At 43.6% G+C, this 19,263-nt stretch overlaps 1 protein-coding gene across 1 annotated transcript in view; it reads left to right on the plus strand.

The window, feature by feature from the left end:
* Positions 1-19,263, plus strand: part of LOC146206901 (cubilin-like) — a 324,785-nt gene that overhangs the window by 176,739 nt on the left and 128,783 nt on the right. The window contains exon 8 of the mRNA XM_084575889.1: positions 15,478-15,637. Within this exon, the coding sequence (XP_084432015.1) occupies positions 15,478-15,637 (160 nt within the window). The remainder of the gene's footprint in view (positions 1-15,477; positions 15,638-19,263) is intronic.

Genomic DNA, 19,263 nt, shown 5'->3' on the forward strand with positions numbered 1-19,263 from the left:
AAGGTGGCTCGCTTCGGGAAGGAAGACATCATTGTGGTGGTGAAGCCGCGGGCCACCATTGACCTCTGTCCAATTTTCAAGCCCGGTGAACTAGACCTAGCCCTTATCTCCTATGTTGGCGCCGAGGCGGTCAAGGTCCTCACCATCTGGACCCTCTGGTACCAGAACATTTGCTCTGCGCCACCCAAAACGTCGCCACGGCCAACAAGCTGACCCGAAAACGGGGAGGTTAGTCGGGGTGTGATCACCGTCCGCGGGAGACCTCGGCTACTCTTCGCAACAAACTGATATGGCGCGACGGAGAAATCGCTTTCGTCCGCAAGCCCGGAAACTCGTCTGTTGCGCTGGTCACCTTCGTGGGCCGGAAGGTGCCACGCTTTGTCCTCTACAGCTCAGCGGTCACACCTGTGCAGGAGTACAAACGCACAATCTCTGCTTGTTACATTGCCGAACTGCACCTGTCCCCCACCCCACTAAGCAGGCCACTGCTGTTCTAAAATACATTACTGCTGTAGCCAAACTTGACACAGCTGTAGCACCAAAAAAGATGCAATCGAAGGCCATGGTCTATAGCAACTAAATATCTTCCTCCCAGTCCTATGTCTGTGTTGTGAACCTTTTAGCCTTCCGGCACCTGAAACGCACCCATCCGCGTGGACGTCCTACACCAAGTGCACTGTAAGCTGGAAATTACTAAAAAAAAAAGGTAAACAGCCCGTGGCCTACAAAATTGTAAAAATGTGGTTTTTATAGCTCAGAAAACGAGGATCTGTTTTACTCTCGCGTACTAAAAGGTATTTTAGGTGTTCAATGGAATAAATATTTTATTTCTCTCAGGACAGGAGGTTTTTCTGGAGTAAATGTCGGGTCATTAGCAGTTATCGTGGCATCTAATAGCACATTTAAGTACTTATTTGAGCAGTGTTTGGCTTTTTCCTTTGATGCAGTTTAAAAAGAGAATTTTAGGAGTTTTCTTGCTGCCATAATATGGCATTGAGGATGCCCAATGAGTATAGAAATACAAACACTGATGTCAATGATTGTTTTTATTGACACGAAACATTTCAGCCAAGGACTTGGTAGCTGGAAGTTTGTAGAAACCAAAAATGGAGTGAGCGCCTTGATCTGCGCTCTTCTTGTGTGTCCAGTCTGAAATGCATGAAGAATAAAGCACAGTGATGCCACACTTTAACATCGGAGGACACCTTAAGAGTCGCTGCCTGCCAAACTTCAGGAATGTCTTTCTGGTTACATGGCACAGCGTCAAAAGAAGTTCCTTCTGCAAGCAAGACTAGAAAATGGGCATAAAGCAGTTGCACACATTTCAGCTTGCATTGTATTAGACGTTTGAAGTTCAGTTTCAGTCAAGTGTGCATAAGCAATTGTAAATGCTTTTTTAAGTAAGCCGCCCTTATTTAAGCTCAATGTTTTACAATTAGCAATCAACGTGTGCGACATATCTGTATTAATAACTAAACAAATGACCAACACCTATTCATTGCTACTCGGACGAAAGCTACTGAACAGTTTTTATGATAGCAGAAGCTGAACAGTCTCTTTGGCAGACTTTCGTGCTCCACGGCGAATGGAGACAAGTGTCGCCTGTGAACCTTTTTCCTTATGAAGAATAATTGTGAAAACGAAACAAGGCCTGCTATTGACGCAATAATACTTTCGCACTGTTTTGGCTGTGTTTCTACACTGAAAAAACCATTGTGATTCTTTTCGCACTTAATATTATTCTAAATACCAAGTTCCTCATGTTAAAAATATCAGCTGAAATTACAGCATGCAAGCAGAAAACTCGCGCCCTGCAGACAGATAGTGAAATATTGGGCAACCAGCAGCGGCACACTGTGAAAGCGTCGTCCCACGTACAGTTCGCAGGGAGAATGAGAACTCAGCAGGGGCAGCTTGAAGGTTCACTGTAATCAATTTGGGGTCCGACCCATCTTCTATTTTACTTTTTCCCTCTGGTTCTCGACCGCAGTGTTTCAGCCAGCTTTTATCCTTTTCTTTGTTGTTTTCTCAGCATTTGCAGCTTAAATAGCAGCAGGAAAGAATTCGGAAGCCACAAACGGACGAAGGAAGTGGAATGCATAATTTTTTTCCCTTCTGCAACGGAATGCCTAAGATGCTCAAAGTAGACACACTTTTTAACTGGACGCCCAACCAACCATAACGGCAGCGCGCAGTAAGTTTCCCGGCGAAGCTAGGCCACTCCCCAAGCAGCACGCCAACAATGGACCGCCACTGGTCCAATATTGGGATATATTGGTCCCAATATTGGTCATTATTGGCGTCTGATTGGGCGCACAAAGAGCCAAGATATATGCCAACCAATTTGATTGGCTCTCCTATCAAAACCAGTATTGGCATACTACATTGTTTACTGGCATTCAATGGCACTCAATGACTACTCAATATCTTCCACCCAAGCTCGCTCACTGGTTGTTAAATCACGGCTATCCCGCCAAGCTCACTGGGCATCCAATATCTTGTATCCATGCTTATTCACTGGATATTCACAACTGGCATCCAGCCAGATTTATCGGCTACCCAATATTTTCAATCCAATCTTGCCCAGTGGTTTTGCATTATTGGCATCCAGCCAGAGCAATTGGCAATCCGGCGCATTATAGTGCTGAATGTTTCAATAATTAGTACTACTGCTAGATGCTATTTCGTGCTATGGCTAATAGGCAACTACAAAGCCATCCCATACATATGCAGTGCTGATATTTTTAATGTAGCTTTTCATTTAAATAAAGCATGCTGAGAATATCCATGCACAGAAAATAATACAGCTGAAAGGTACATTGCATGGTGATTTAATAGGTGTGCATGGGTTACAGGGCGTGGAAAAATTTAGGCAGAACTCTTAGACTTCAGTGCTCCTCTTGTTTTTGCCTCCCTTGGCAAGGTGTTCTCAGGTCCCAGGTTGGAGGAAGGTGCTGAGTTCGTCGCAGCTTCTTTTGTGGTCGGTTGTAGCGGCAGCAGCTCCCAGCCGCCTTTTTTATGGACTTGAACAGCGTGCATAACAATGTTTTTCCTTTCGCAGATGGCACCTGGCAATAAAGGCAACATTCACAAATCCCATTAAGAGAGAAAACTTTTGGAAAGTGGAAGTACAGCTAGACCGTGGAGTAAAAATGCAAAATAAAGCACCACCTGTTGGCCCTCAGACAACTTTCTTGTCTGGTTTACTCGGGTTGAAATAAGCTGCATACTCGGTGAGGCCGGCCATATTAACTTGGTTACATTGGTTGCGACATCTGGCAGTGCACGGCTTCCCATGTGGATGTGTTGTTGACGCTGGAAACAAAACAAAATGTATTTTCTGTTATCTATTCGTTAAACGGTAGTCAGTGCTTGCCCCCCTCTACTTGTAGTGCTTTTGTGATCGAACACCTGTAGAAGAAAGACGTCATCATAACTGCATGCTTCAAATCAATAGCTTTCCTTTGAATAGTTTTCGTTAGGATAGATTGCCGCAAAGCTAAAAGAAACTACAAAAGAAAAAAGAGACGCAAAAAATGGCAGTCGCACTCCGACCGCGGCTGCTAAAATTAGTGTACATCGCATCATTACTGCGAACCGAACATTTTAAAATTTGTCAAAGCTGCAGCCAAAACAACGTACGACACAGATGCTTTTGGGTTTATATGATAAACTCAAATTGAAACAATAAAGAAATCTGTAGCTTAGCATCACGTTTGTTGTGGGAACAAGTTTGTACGGGTGGTAAAGTATAAGAACTATGGTAGCAACTGCAAATAACAATCCCCTTTTCAGAATTTTTTTTCATAGAGTTCTTCGCACGGACAGTAGGAGCTCTTGCACGTAGAAGATAAAGTGTCATGTTTCAGGCAAGCCCCTTTTTTCTGCGCGATATAACAATCTATAATTGTGGATAAGTGCATTTTTGAATGAAAAGTTTTTTTTTATTATTTCCGCAAATAATCAAATTTAGCATTAAGAATAAGTGCGTCGGCAGATCTTTCCGGACGCTTTTAGTTTTCTACAATTGATAGTAAAACTTCACCTGCTGACTATTTTATGACACTTCTACTACTCGGGATTAGCGCAGGAGAAAGATCAAACACGTGAATAAGCTACACGTCGTTTAGACCATTCCAAACGCGCATTCATAACGGCAAATTACAATATTAAATATTCGCTCGCAACTAAAAATCATCTTCCACAAAGCTCAAATTTACCATGAGTTTTGAATATAGTATGTAATAGAAATTGATCACTTCAGACACACAACACGCGCGATGAAGTTGTAACCTGAAAATCACACAAAACACGCATCATGTTTTACAGGGCCACATTTTTCTTTTGCAATACAAATTGGCCACCTCTGCGCCGTAAATTTTGTCTTTGTGACCAAAGTTTATGCATACAAAATAGTGCGCTGAAAATGCAGTTCAGAATTGACTGGCGTGGTGCGGTCGAAATAAATGGCTTTCCGTTCTCGCAAGCATGTCGGTTATTGACATGATGATCAAGGCTTGCAACATACACCATCAAATCATGCAAAAAAAAGGTATCTTACCGTACGGCTAGCACAGATTCCCAGATCTCAGTTGTAACAATCCAAAATGAATGTTGCCAGGCAAAGCACATCCCAGTGATCTGATGCTTTATTTATTTATTTATTCAGGTTACCCCTAAAGGCCCTCCAAAGGAGGGTATTACATAGGGGGGGGATACAATTGTAAAAAAAAACACGATGCAATTAGCAGCAATTACAATAAGAACCGTTATATAACAATAAAAGAGGAAAGAAAAACAACACCAAATATTCTACACATTTCCGTCACAGCGAAGTAGCTCTTGGAATTTATTTATGTTAGTTTCTGTAGCGATGTGCGATGGCAAGTTATTCCATTCAATGATAGTGCGAGGTATGAATGAATTGGCATAAGATGATAAATGACACTTGGCGCGTTTAACTTTGAAAGCATGATCAAGTCGTGGAAAAATGGCATCAGGTGACTGAAACAAATCACTGCGCAGTAGTGGATGGTGATAAAGCTTATGGAAAAGTGTTAACCGAGCGTGTTTACGACGACATGATAAGTCTTCCAGTTCAGCACGTTGTTTTAATGCTGTGACGCTAGTGAAAGGTGAGTAGTCTGAAAAAATAAAACGCACAGCACGGTTCTGCAAGGATTCGATGTTGGTGATAACATAGGCTTGATCAGGGTCCCAAATAGCCGCAGCATATTCAATTTTAGGGCGTATTAGAGTGATATAAGCAAGTTTTTTAACATGAATAGAAGCGTGTTTGAGAGTACGTTTAAGAAGACCAAGTGAACGGTTAGCAGCAGCTAGGGTGAGGTCGATATGGTGATGCCATGTTAGATCAAACTGGAAGTGCACGCCAAGGTATTTGTAAGTGTTTGTTAGTTCAACAGCATTGTCATTGAGCATGTAAGTGGTTGAAATGCGAGCGGTACAACGGGTGAAAAATATAAGTTTAGTTTTTGAAACGTTTAAAGTCATTAACCAGGTTGAGCACCATGAGCTTACTGCGTTCAGGTCCGATTGTAGGAATTGGCGGTGAGTGTCATTAATAATATATGTTACGGTAAATTACGCAGTCATCTGCGAAAAGACGAACTCTAGATGTTACACAGGCAGGTAAATCATTAATATAGATTAGAAAAAGCAAAGGACCAAGCACACTTCCATGGTGTACACCAGGTGTCACATAAGTCGAAGAAGAGTTAGAATTATTAACTGAGGTATACTGAGATCTAGAAGAAAGAAAGTCTCTAATCCAGGCAAGCACATTAGGGTGGATGTTAAGCTGTGCTAGTTTTAGTAAAAGTCTGTGATGAGGGACCCGATCGAATGCTTTTGAAAAATCCAGAAAAACTGCGTCGACCTGAAAGCCTGCGTTAAGTGATGATTGTAAGTCATTAACAAAGCCAGCTAGTTGAGTGTCACATGAAAAACCCTTCCGAAAACCGTGCTGATATTTGAAAATAATGTTATGATCTTCGAGGTAGTTAATGACTTGGCTATGAATGATATGCTCTAGAAGTTTGCAAAAGTTGCTGGTTAACGAGATGGGTCGATAGGAACGATCGCCTGATTTGAATATAGGTATTACCTTTGCTACACGCCAGTCATTAGGAATTAGTCCGTTCGATAACGACTGCGAGAATAAACAGGACAAGATAGCGGAGATGCTTCTGGATGTATTTTTTAGTATCTTATTGTTAAAGCCAAGGTGATCCGAGCTACTTGTAATTTTGAGATTGTTTAACAAAACTGAAATACCTGCTTCGTTAATAACTATGTCAGGCATGCAGATGTCATGAAATGTAATTAAGATAGGAGATGAGCTAATGTCCTCGTTGGTAAAAACTGATGAGAAGGTAACGTTAAGAACCTGAGCACAATCGGATTCATTGATTATGACGCCGTTACTGTCGGAAAGCAAAATGTCAGGGTGAAAGCTAGGATTTATGATGCGCCAAAATTTATTTATTACACCTGGTAAGAAAAAGTAGCGAGCTTACGACGAGACAAAGCAAGAAATAATCTCAGAAAGATCAGTTATGAACAAACAACTTAAAATGCTGGTGGTACTCACAGATATCCTGTTTCAGGCATGGTCATTAAAACGAATTGGAACTTTCACAATGCTTGGTTTTTCGGTTCTGCTGTCCAAAGCTGCGGGAGCTCGAGCAGTTCGAGCGGGTGGGGATTGTGTGGCCGGCCGGACGCCTCTGAAATCAGCCGCTTGTGTGGAGTTTCGAGGCACGGTTGAAAGGGGGCAGAAGGGTCGTTGTGTTTTCACTTTCTCTATGTCTATCTCTCTCTCTTTTTTTTTTGCTTGAGATCTGTCGAAAGAGGAGGCATAAAGCTCGAAATGCGGTGAGAGAAATGAAAGAGGTCCCGTAGGACCGCGCGAGCCCAGAAGGCTGCCGGCCAAAAAAGTTGGCTCCCCCCCACCCCTCCCCACGTCCCATCTCCTCTTCCCCCGGACGCCAAGACTGCCGCCGCGACATTATGCCGGTATAACCCGAGTCCGGTATCCCCCCCAAGAATATCCCACAGATCCTAGAAGAAGAAGTTGGCGGGAAAGAAGGGAAGAGTTCGGGGGAGTAGAGTGGGGGGCATTGTGAGCAACCCATGCCTAGCCGGGAAAAAGAAAGGGCAGTGAAAGTCGCTGCCCATACGCGATGACTGCTTCACGGGGAGAAAAGGCTACAAGATGTGAAGTTGAAAGCGGTTTGGAAAATTGCTTTAGTCATGGCCCTCGGGCGGAGAGGCGACGAAAGGACGAGAGAATGGAAACCATATGTTCTTTGCATCAAGCTTGTGAGGAGGAATGCGCAGAGTTTTGCCCTCGGCTTCGCTAAAACAACGAGAAGTGCGTTCGTAGCTCTTTGGTCGCCTCGACTGTTGGCTCGGTAACGTTTTCAGTGGCACGATAATTTCACTACATTTTTTTGTTAATGCAAAATGCGTTTTACCTATGTGTGTCAGTAATCATCACATAAGTAAAACAATCTTCAGTTTTCACGGAATCGTTCTCGGTTCGAACAAATGGACATATTTTTTTACTAAAGATGACACACAGGTTCATGACGGAGTGCTCTTGAAACGTCATCACGCGCAACTGAGCGATGCAGAAGTCCGTATACTTGCTGTATTCCTATTAAGGAAAAGAAAAGCGAAAATGACTAAACTACGGGTACCTCAAGGTTAAAATTTTCATTTTATTAATTTTTTTTTCAAATCAGGTTGACATTTAGAGCAAGAAGAAATCCGCATAGAGCTAAGCGTGGGCAATAAAGCAGCAAGAAATACAAAATACTCCACGAGCTAAGATCTGAAGAACTAAATTGGCAGTAAAGAAAGAATAGAAAGAAAGCAAGGGTCAAGATTGAAACTATATCTACGAACTTGGGACAAGGTGTAGTCCTCAGAAAGAAGCACGGTAAAATCATCTTTCAGCCCGCGGAAGCTGCGCTTGTCAAAGCGGCAGAATATTACAGAGAGGAAACCTAATTCTCAATCATGTGTTAAATTCTTCGAGAGTGGTGTTCTTTTAAAACACCCCAAAACTGCCTAAATATTGCACTCGCATTACTTTTAAAATATATGAATTGCCATTAGCTACCTGGTTTACACGATGGGATAGAATTGTTTAGTTCTCTGGAGGGAAATGCCTTCGGTGCGGTGATTATATGGTTAGATAATAAGGCATGGAATACCGGAAAAATAGTTTCTGATCAGTGCTTAGGAGAACGCTGTCAAAAGCTGTAGTCAAATGCATCATTATGAGCCATGTATTGCATCTTTTGAACAAAAATAACTTCCATAGACAGCATTGTTATTATACAATTTCAATTTTGTTACCATATATGCTGGCGACACATGAGCGCGCATTCATTGCACTGTAGGTAATTGTATTAAAATTTTATTTTTTTCGTTTGCCTTGCCACATGTAGTGCTGTTGATTTTTTTTATTATCTTCCACATGCACACGTTTCGGCAGTGTGCGATTTACGTCGCATTAGAATACGAACCATTTCAGTACAGTTCAGATTTCTTTTCTTGTCAAGTGAATTAGCTAGACATAGCGTAGAATATATGTTGCTTGTATTTTTTCTTTGAGCTGAAATATTTTATGCGCTGCTACACCGATGGCTAAAGTCGTTGAGTCTTTATTTGTCTGTTGCTGAAGCCCACAGCAGAGCGCTAAAGAGTACAGGAATAAGATGCAAATTTGTGTTTAGTAGATATTAGAACTCGAAGGCCTTGAAAGCAGCCCAACATATCTGTCTACAAGAACAGCTAGTACTGAGACGTGGTATAGTCGGTGCTGATGCTGAATGCCGGAAACAGCTAGCATAATGGCGAATCATGCAGTGAGTGTCTGATTGGCTAGCACGATCGATCTCTCCCACCCCTGCTATCGCTTGAACATATATGTAGGGTTTCTTTTTATCGCGTAAAAAAAGATGGAAATAATGATGCTACGCGTGCGTGTTTCCAATCATAGACAAACGTTTACAGGATGTGGATTCACAGGATATATTCGATCGTTTCTGCGTTTAGTGTCCAAACGTAGCCACTGGTGTTTGTTCAAGCGACTCACACGTTCTGTTACGTTCTTTGCATTTGAGTACCTTGCGTTTCTTGACTGCGCAGGAGTTTTTTCGCGGACACGCATCTATTAAACTTTTGCTTGTCAGATGTGTGCTCGAGCGTGTGCGTATGCTTGTGCACTCGTATGTGTATATATAGGCCCATGGAACGAAATTTCTTGCGCGAGAGTTGTTGTCGAGATGTGTTCAGGATCTGTGCACTGATGTGTCTATCACTTTCAATCATCCTGGTTTGACGAGATCAGAAAAACAAATCTTCTCCACCGGGAATCGGACTCCTAGCCTAGCTAGCGCTGTAACCAACTGCGCTAAACCCTGGATAGCGAAACAAGCAGCATATATAATTCTTCTTCTCTACCGTGAGGATAGCGACGAGAATGACGCCGCAATTAGTGGTAATGACAATGATGACAGTATCAATGCTAATGACGCTGCGTTTAGTTGATAACGATAATGATACGTTATGCACCGAATGCAGCATCATTAATCTCGCCTTCGCAAATTTCTGCAGTGTAGATTCAATGTGCTGTCAGAATTTTTTCCACACTTGGCTAAAGTTTGGAACACTATCTGTGTTAGCTACGTCCAAGCGTGATCGACATACGGCCCTCTATAGTCTGCAGGAATTGTCTCAAAGATATTATATACAAAATTTTACATAGCAATTATTCGTGCCTAAAATCGTAAATAAAAGAGTACTCTACCAAAATCATAAAATATAATCGCAGGTCATCCGCAACAATTAGTAAATTACGGAAAATATATTCAGAAAAATATATTCTACATTTTCCGTGATTGACGCTTCTGTGCATTTTGTGTGGTCAGCTCAGTCAAACAATTTTAAGAGAAAATGTACATTAATCCCAAAAAACATTATATATATGGTAGCCTAAATTACGTATGGCGTATAAATATCTTCTACAGTTGAACGTAAACTGAGGTCCGGGCCAGCGAAAAATTTAGTTGGGACGAAATTAGCCCAAAACACTGTCATATTGGAATACATGCACATTGAAAAATGTCTGTGTAGGTCAGAGCTGCTTCTGTTTTTTTAGCGCCGCCGCAGCCTGAAATGTGCAATGGTGACCAGGCATCAAAACTCGTTAGACAATATTGACTACTAGAAACCACGATATACACAATATTGGGATGCCACCAAATCTGATGGGACAATATTGACCAATCTATGTCAAGATATATTCCATGTTGAGAAGCCATCCATATTGGCAGAACATTATTGCCCAACCTATGCCATTGCAATGCTGGCTAGCCATCCCAGTCCATCGAACAATATTGAACAATATAATGTAATGTGTATATATTGTTGGCAGGCCGCCATGACAGGCGGGTCACTATTGACCAATATATGCCAAAATTTATTTATAGCTGTCAAGACAACCATAATGGCAGGACAATATTAACCAATTTATGCCATTATATGTGCAATGCTGGCCAGCCATCAAAGCTCAGTAGACAATATTGACAACTATAAACCAAGATATATGCAATGTTGGTATGCGACCAAAGCTGGTGGGGCAATATAGACCAATGCATGCCAAGATATATTCAATGTTATCAAGGCAACCATATTGGCCGGACAATATTAACCAAGCTATGTAATGCTATGTCCAATGCTGGTTAGCCATCACAGTCAATCAAACAATATTGACCACTATAAGCCGATCTGTATGTATTGTTGGCAGGCCACCATGACTGTCAGAACAATATTGACCATTGCATGCCAATATATATTCAATGTTGACAAGACAGCCAAACATTATTGCCGAACCTATGCCGTGATATGTGCAATGCTGGCCAGCCATCAAGGCTCATTAGACAATATCGACCAGTAGAAACCAAAATATTACAACGTTAGGAAGCCGCCAAAGTTAGTTGGACATTATTGACCACTGTATGCCTAGCTATATTCAATATTGAGAAGCCGTTGTTATTGACCGGACAATATTTACCAGGTTATACCATAGTGTGGAAGATATTGGCAAACCATTGTAGCTGGTTGGCCAATAATGACCAGGTTGTCTCACTGTGTATAAAATAATGGCAAGCTGTTCAATATGCGTGGGCATTATTGACCGCTGTTAGCCGGTTGAATGCCAATAACGGATATGGGTGAAGTTCACTGGGCCAATAATACTTATGTTATAGCATGGCTGCGCATTACTGGTAGCTCATTGGCACCATTGGGCCACTTGTGGGCCAGAAATCCCCAATCAATCCCCAATATTGGGCCGATGGCTGGTGCTGCCTGGGTTGCTGGTCGGCGGCCACAAGAAGCAGCACGGAGCGTACCCCGATTTCGTTGGCGTCTTTAAGGCAAAGCCTGAACTGCGTACTGCTGTAGAAGGCGTCGCTAACCCCTTGTTTGTGCCGCGGTAAGCGCCCGCGAAGAACGAGCCAGTAGTGATGACGTTGTCACCTTCTGGCGCGCCGAACAGAGAACTGCCGTTAGGCGGCGAACGGACGGCCAGACACCGAGTAAGGAGCTTTTAACCTTCTTTAGGGTTTGTAGAAGTATTCATGCCGAGAAACTCCTACTTGAAGAAGGAGTGTAGTCATATCGAGGCTCTATTTACTTTATTTCGTGAAAGAGATTTTCCTATTTTTACTTCTTATAAGCAATTTCAATATTTTGCACTAAGGCGTATAAAAGGCGACGTCAAGCGCTTATACTGATTTTTGGGTGTATTTATGTTTGCAGTGTAGAACGGCCGTGAACTCAAGTTCTAGTGCTCCATCACTGTAGCGGCGGCACAGCTGTCTTGATCAGTAAAATGAAAGAGCCCCTACCACTGCCCCCGACAAATCTGACAGAGAAGTGTGCAAAACAATCTCCAATGTAGATAAACGTGTCGATCCTAGTGCATGGCAAATTTCTCGCTCGTATTTCAAACCATACTGTATCAAAACCTTTTAAACTCACTTTTACCTGGGGTTTTATCTAAAAAAGAAGATGCGCAACACATACAGAAGAAAGAAAGATTACAACAACTGAGAACTTGCAACTGCTTATTGACTTAGCGTCAAGTGAATATGTAGACAGGGTAAGGGCAGAAAGGAGGACCGCAAAATGCGCACGAGCAGAAACAAACAGATAACAAATTTCTATAGAAACAAACGTGCAAATAGGCTTCATATTGTGTTGTCAGTGTTTCTCATCTTTGTTTTGAGACCATGCACCACCTAGCCCCGCAGATTGTATTACTGTTGCTTTATACCAGAAAGAGACCGACGTAGGCCCTGTTCACAACAAAATTTAAGGCGCAGTCTTTCGTTGTGACTAACAGGACACAAATAAATATTGGCAAAGGCAATCTCAGTAAAACCAATTATATGCAGAAGCATGGGATTCTTTTCTCGTACTTGTTTTGTTGGGGATGATATTTTTACACGACACTTAGCTGATAGAAACTTTCTGTGGCTATGGGCCTGGAGCGCTGCAGTTTCAGGTGTACATTCTGGGGCAACGGCGCGACTGGTCTTGGAGGCCACGTGTTTAACCTAGTTCAGCCCTGCTCTAGCCTCCTCTGGGAGCCGCCCCATCAAGCGGCTGATTTTACCACACTTAGCTTAGTCATAACGAGTGAAACCAGCCGCCACTCAGGCTCACTGGTTAAGACAATTGGCACTGAACTCGAGTATCGGGATTCAAACTTGACCGGTCCCAGTCCACTACAATGTTGTTTTCTTGTGAAATAGTCAATGCTCAGTCATAGTCAGAAATTGCTCAGAAATGCTCAGAAATTAGTCAATGCTCAGTCATATTCTCCATAACTCTCTCGGCTGGCTGCCAAAATAGAAAGACCCGTCGGGGAGTCGGAGCCCAAGATATAAGGTTGAGGGTGAGCATATGAGTGTTTTCTCACTCGCTCCTGTGGCGCCGCTTTTATAGTGCAAAGTAATGTTAATTAAAACAACTGAAAATAAAACTGAGAGTATTGCAGTCATCGTCCTTCATTTTAAAGCATTAACACTGTGTTTATTGTATTTGAGCCATATTTACAGTAGCATCTAATAACTTACGAGCACCTTAACTGAAACTATCAAAGCCATATCGGAGATTTGAATGCACATTCTTGGGGAGTAAACTCGCACTGGAGGCAATCTTTACAAGACGTTTTTTATGCAACGATGACTGCCTACTGAATGCAGAGAAAAATGCGTATTGGGGCTCGTGCTTACATAGATCTGTATTTATGCCAACCTCTGTCCCTGCAAATTTCAATAAAATGGTTTCCACAAATGCTGTGGAAGTGACCAAATGCCTGTAATAATCACTTTGTCATCCGACGAGTGGAGGTACTAACTATTCATTTTATAATTTGATTACCCTTCAACACCTTCATACAGTGCACCCTGCCGATAAACAAACTGCACTGAACCTGATGGAACACACTTTTAGTTATTTCATTCAATTGGTGTACCCTCAAAGTACATGGGGCATTATAGAGGCAAGGGTCAAATAACAAAGTAAAATTAAACAAAATAAAACTAGAATCCTCGGTTGCTAACCAGCAAACAAATATAGAAAAAAATGAGGCGCATTTTCCTCTCATAGTATGCTATTTTGGAAACTCTTTTTGAAATCCTAACATTTGCCACACACCTCTGTCGGGAGTTGGTCAAATTTTTACCTCATTGCTGTTTACCCCAATGATCACTTTTTTCATCATGTTTTGGAGCAGCCTCACCCCGCCGTGTTTCTCCAAGGTCATTGAGTATGATAATAGCCCCGCTGGTAAGTCATGATGTTATAACACGCGCCGCAGCGCTTCGCGTGCTCGCTTAATGAGGGAGCCTGTAGGTGTGCCTTCGGCGGCCCCGACAGCGGTTGACTCGTCGCGTAGGTGCAAGGGTGCTTCACATTAGAAAATAAACTATAGTTTAACTCTTCTAAACCAAGTAAGGCAGAGCGAATGCTCGCTCAGACTTGTCTATGCTTCGTTAGATTTAGCACAATGTAGACGAGTGTGACGGAGCTTTCGCTCTTAGTGGGTTTGGGGTATCTAGGTTTATATTTAGGCAGGTTTAAAAAAGTTAAACCACAGTGTTGCAATTAGCTTCATTTTTCTTCCTCTCTGTTTTACTACATGATGATGACATGAAGATGTGGAGCAGTCATCGATAACTACCGACTCAAGTGGCTGCCTTACTGTTTGCCGTAGATGCTTTGCTTTCACGTTATTCGCCAGCCCCTGGAGGCGCCAACTCGCTGCAATGCCAATCCAAATATCCAGAAGCCCACTTCAATAAAGGTCGACAGAAAAAAGTTTGGTTGTGACATGGATTTTCCAGGGAGGCGTTGCAAAACTAGGTTTTAATCAGGTATATATCTGCCAAATCATATGGCGCCCACTTAACGATTCCCACGTAAGCTCTCAGAGCTGCGCATGATCTGCAGTCTGACTGGTAGACACCTACTACTACCGTCTAAAACCAAGGTATTATTAAACCTGCGTTCTTGGCACTTGCGTCACCTCTGAAATCCTAACAAAGCCAGCGCACTGCATCAGCCTACGTCACGACTGCGGATGGGCAAATAAGTGCTAGGAAATTAAGGTGCCAGCGAAGACCTGAGTCTACTTACGTGGTGTTCCATCACCACCTTACTCATGCCGGTGTGCATAGATTCGCTTGCTGACCCTTTATCGCCATTGTTGTGACTTTCGATGCTGGAAGAGAAGGTCATGCACCGGTCCTGTTATATTCTAGGTGGCGACGGTATGTGTAGGAGCCACCACAGGTTAAATATTGCTTAACAATTTCAGAAAGGAAGAGCAATTTACGGTAAGTGGTGAGGTGCTGGACGTGGCAGTACATTACACCTTAACTCGGGCAGGTGGTGAATTGGGCTCAGAGTAAATTATGGACAACGGCGCAGCAATGGAAAAGAAAATGATCAGCGTAACATTAAACACAAAGTGGACTGAATAAATCAGGGACAAGTGTGTGGTAATGATATTCTGTAGTCAAAATCGGCATCTAATGCGAGTGCAAGGTGACCGGTCGTCTTTATGTGTAACAGACTGGACAGCGTAGCAGGGAGTGGTAGAAAGTGCGTTATAAACTGAGAACTTTGCGGGATTGCCGATGAAATCACAAAGAAGAGGTGTTTGTGCTGTAGTGAGCATCGGTGGGCTGATGATAGTGATGCTATACCTTTGCGCATATGAAAAAAAGAATTGTATTAACTGCATTATTACAGTTAGACACGTGGAGACTCCTTGAGCTAGTATTTTGCTTAAATATGCACGCTGCTTGCTACTATGTTGGCTTGAGCCATCTACGTGGTGTTAAGGCTCGGGCACTTCGACCGCAGGCGTACTTCTTGAGCCAGGGCAGCCAGATGCAGCTGATGCCCCGGCGCTGCTCAGCCGAGCCTCCCCCACCCGTTGTAGGCATCGACAGTGAAGTGCGGATCAAATTGCACGTCGAGCGCCGAGACCCACGTACGCACTTCCGACTTCACTTCCGATCAGGTAGGTGGCAACATTAGCGTAGGCATGCGGCGCTCACTGAACAATCCCGCAGTAATGCGACGCTACTACACGAGATGGCACGCGAGCAGTATAACGGCTATTTTCATCAGGACAGGTTATTTTGTGTGCGACCACTACCCCATTGTCATCATCGTATGAAAAAGGTGCTTCTGGAACGCGTGTGCGATGAATGTGGTGAAAGCTGCCAATGCTGGGCCATATGCAGCAAAAATTACGATATTAAAGGTGGCGGTAAACTCGATGCGGGTGCTGCAACGGGAGCTGACGTTGAGAACTTGGAACTGATGCAGGCAGCCTTAGGGGGCTGCTCACATTCCTCTCGCATGACCAAATATGCACGCTGTTGCGTCCGCAACTTTCTTAGAGTGTACAGCGGTCGGCATGTGACCTGAAATCACTGTTGTCGCGTCTTCCTCTCGCTCATACTTTCCAGAAGCTGCTCTATGCAGCTCTTTGCGGGAGGCTCAGTATCTATGCTGGTCACTGTCTTTCTTGTTTTGCTTAGGGCCAATGAATGCACTTTCATCTTCCTCTGTTGACAGTTCCTGTGGGCCATGATTGAAGTCATCCACGTTACATCCTATGAGCTCCTTCTTAACATTCTTGTACCTCTCCAAGCCGATAAAGTCAATTCTATTGAGTGATCGCTCCATAGGTATATCTTCAGGCTCTTGTTAGCAGTCTTCTTTCTTTGGCGGCTCGAAAACAATCTTGCTTGTAAACTGACCAAAATCCTCTGTCCGCCTTTGCATGCGTGAAATTGACTCGATGCTTTCATTACTGTTGTAGAACTCTACGTGGATCAGCCCTTTATGAGCTTCTAACAAAGGTGTGTTCCACAGTACTGCAGCCGCTCTTAGGTCACTCATGGCATCGCTCTGGGCACACGTAAAGTTATTGTTCTTATCCATGACTCTGAGTGGTGCCCCGGTGTAATCAGGTTCCTCCAATAATGACTTTGGAGCTGACTCGGGAAAATTGACGTCTGGGATCGATGTGACCGCGGTGGAACTTTGGATTTGTTTTCTTTAAGCTCAATGACAGAATCAACGGTTAAGTCCAGAGGTGATTCGGCTACATTCTCCGGTAAAACTGCCGTCTTTGTAGAACGATGGCTGTCGCGAGCATGAGCAGGCGCCTGAAGGGTCTCGATGTGGTGACAGAAAAGAGTCATTGTCTGCGTGGAAGTTTTCTCATACTCTAGCGCAGCTGCGGCGTCTTCTGCACAAGCGTCGCCTTTAATTGCGTGCAGCTTCTCGTTCATTACGCGCAAGCCGTCGTTGCATGCTTCTAGTCTCGTTTTAGCGCAAGAACATTTACTGCTTTCGAATTCAAAAGTTCTCTTGCCTGATGTAACAGCCGGGTCAGGAAAGCTCGCTGGATATCGCGTTTCGTCCTGATGCGGTCCATGGTGTCTCGATACCGCGCTCTTCTCTCTTTCCGGTGGGGTTCGATGACGTAGCTCCTGGTATCTTCCTGGAGGATCATTGGCGTTCCTTTCGCAAACTCCAGGAAGGATCTTTGAAGGAGCTCACATTACCTCCTGGGTTTCGGCACCATACAATATAGAAGAACCAGGGCGTGCACCAGGACGCCTCTAACACTGCGTTTAATACCCGACTCTTCCCGCGACTGTCAATGTCCTAACATGGCTCACAATCTCTCCCGCGCGCTTCCAAACCTTTTCTTTGTCCTCTTCGGTCAGTTTGCAGGTTCCCCCTGAATCTGCAACACACGCCACCTTCCCCTAATGGTTCTACTTCGAACATATTAGGCAGCCGCTCTGGATGAATGTTTATTGCCTATTTAGGTAGGTCCCTCAGATAATCACATAGCACCGATGTGGGTTCTACAGCAGGAAGCGAACTTGAGTTCTCGCACATTATTCCCAAGGACTCTGATGCAGCAGATAATTAAAGGGCAGCCCTAATACAATGTGTATGTGCTCCTTTCCTATCAGTGCTAGTATGTGATCCTTTCTGCAATAAACCCTCAGTTGAATGTTAGCGCTTGTCCTGTCTTGTCATCATCCCGGTTTTTGTTCCCGTGCTATGCTATTTGATTTACAAGCCCTAGTTCAAGTGCTCTAGGAGAATATTTATGGGCATAATTAAGCAATTATTTTATAGCGTTAACGTGATAATTAGCGTAAGTTGGTAAGCAATTATTTTATACATTGCGTTAACGTGATAACTAGGGTAAGTTGGTAAGTATTCGTGGTTCATGGTAAACGAGCACGAAAAGAACCCAGCAGGGAAAACAAAACGACACAAGCGATAACTCGCAACTGAATGGCTTCTTCGGAAAAGCAGCATCAAGTACGCAAGAGAGGGCAAGATACAAAACAAAACACGATGCCGCATCAATGATTCTAATCAAGGCGTGAAAACACATGCATGATAAAACGTGAGGCAAAGCCGGGAACACCGGCACAAATCAAGAAAGCGGTGCACTCATTTGTCGTCACGGAATGCAATTTCAGGTCTTGTTAGGGTGACTAAGGAGGTGGTGCACATGGTGTGTCAATTGATTTTCCCTTTCTGCACCTCGCGCCATAATTGGCTTGGGTGTGTAAAAAGAACAGTGGTATTCTCAAATTTTGGCTCGCACCGTTTGCGCTTTCCTAATCTTTTGCAATTCCGGCTGTGGTCGCCCAGGTTAGAGCAGTCTTGACGTAAAGAATTGTTGTATTCATAAGGAGTATGTTTTGGCATTGGTCATTCAGTCCAATGTAAGCGTGATCACAGGTCGTCGGAAATTGGTATACAACATTTTTGCATCATTCAAAATATCTGTTAGCATGCTTGACGTCAGATATTTTGCTCACAGAATGGGATATAGCATCAGGTAGGTTTTGAACATCCGCGCACAAGAAGCGCAGATTGGCGGGTGCGGAAAAATTACATCACATCGTAACGTCCACCTACTTTTTTGAGCCAGTGAGAAGCTCTATGCGCGTAAGGGGTTACGCAACTTTTCTTTTTCATCGCTGATGCTTCATGACATTTCAGATTGGGCCCCTATCCTGCTAATACTCAGCTATTGTGCGACCCACTACTGCATTCAACCGGATTTGCAAGATACTTTGTTCTGAGCGGTGGCGCCAAGCGCGTTACTAGAACCTTTGTCTTCGCACCGGACGCCGAGCGCACTACTGCCACAGGCCAGGTCCACGAGCCTTGTAAGCCTAGAAGACGACAACAGAAAACGGAGTTTCACTGGAACATCGGGAGACCCACCATGCCCAAGGGCGAAAAGCACCCGCTACTGAAGGAAACGTCGTTCTACTTGGAGGTTGCGAAGTGCTGGCTGAGCGTTTGGACGTACTCAAGAAAGGTCCAATTTTCATATGACCCTTCGCTTTCGGACTTGGATAAGCTTAAGGTCAGAAATTTTCCTCGCTTGGTGTTTGACAGAAAAAGAGAGACGTGCGTCTCAGAATTCGTAAGCGTTCTGCGCCGGAATGAAAGTAGGCCACAAAATGCCAAACGACTGGGACCCATTATCAATTATTGTTATGCTCGGGGCGTAGAAGCCCGGGAGCGAGGAACTTCTCAACTCGGTTGCTGGGTATAGACTGTGAGTTTATTTTACATTTAGAAGGG

Source organism: Amblyomma maculatum, chromosome 1, assembly GCF_055883805.1.
Source record: "Amblyomma maculatum isolate TAMU_Amacu chromosome 1, ASM5588380v1, whole genome shotgun sequence".
Classification (NCBI taxonomy): Eukaryota; Metazoa; Arthropoda; class Arachnida; order Ixodida; family Ixodidae; genus Amblyomma; species Amblyomma maculatum.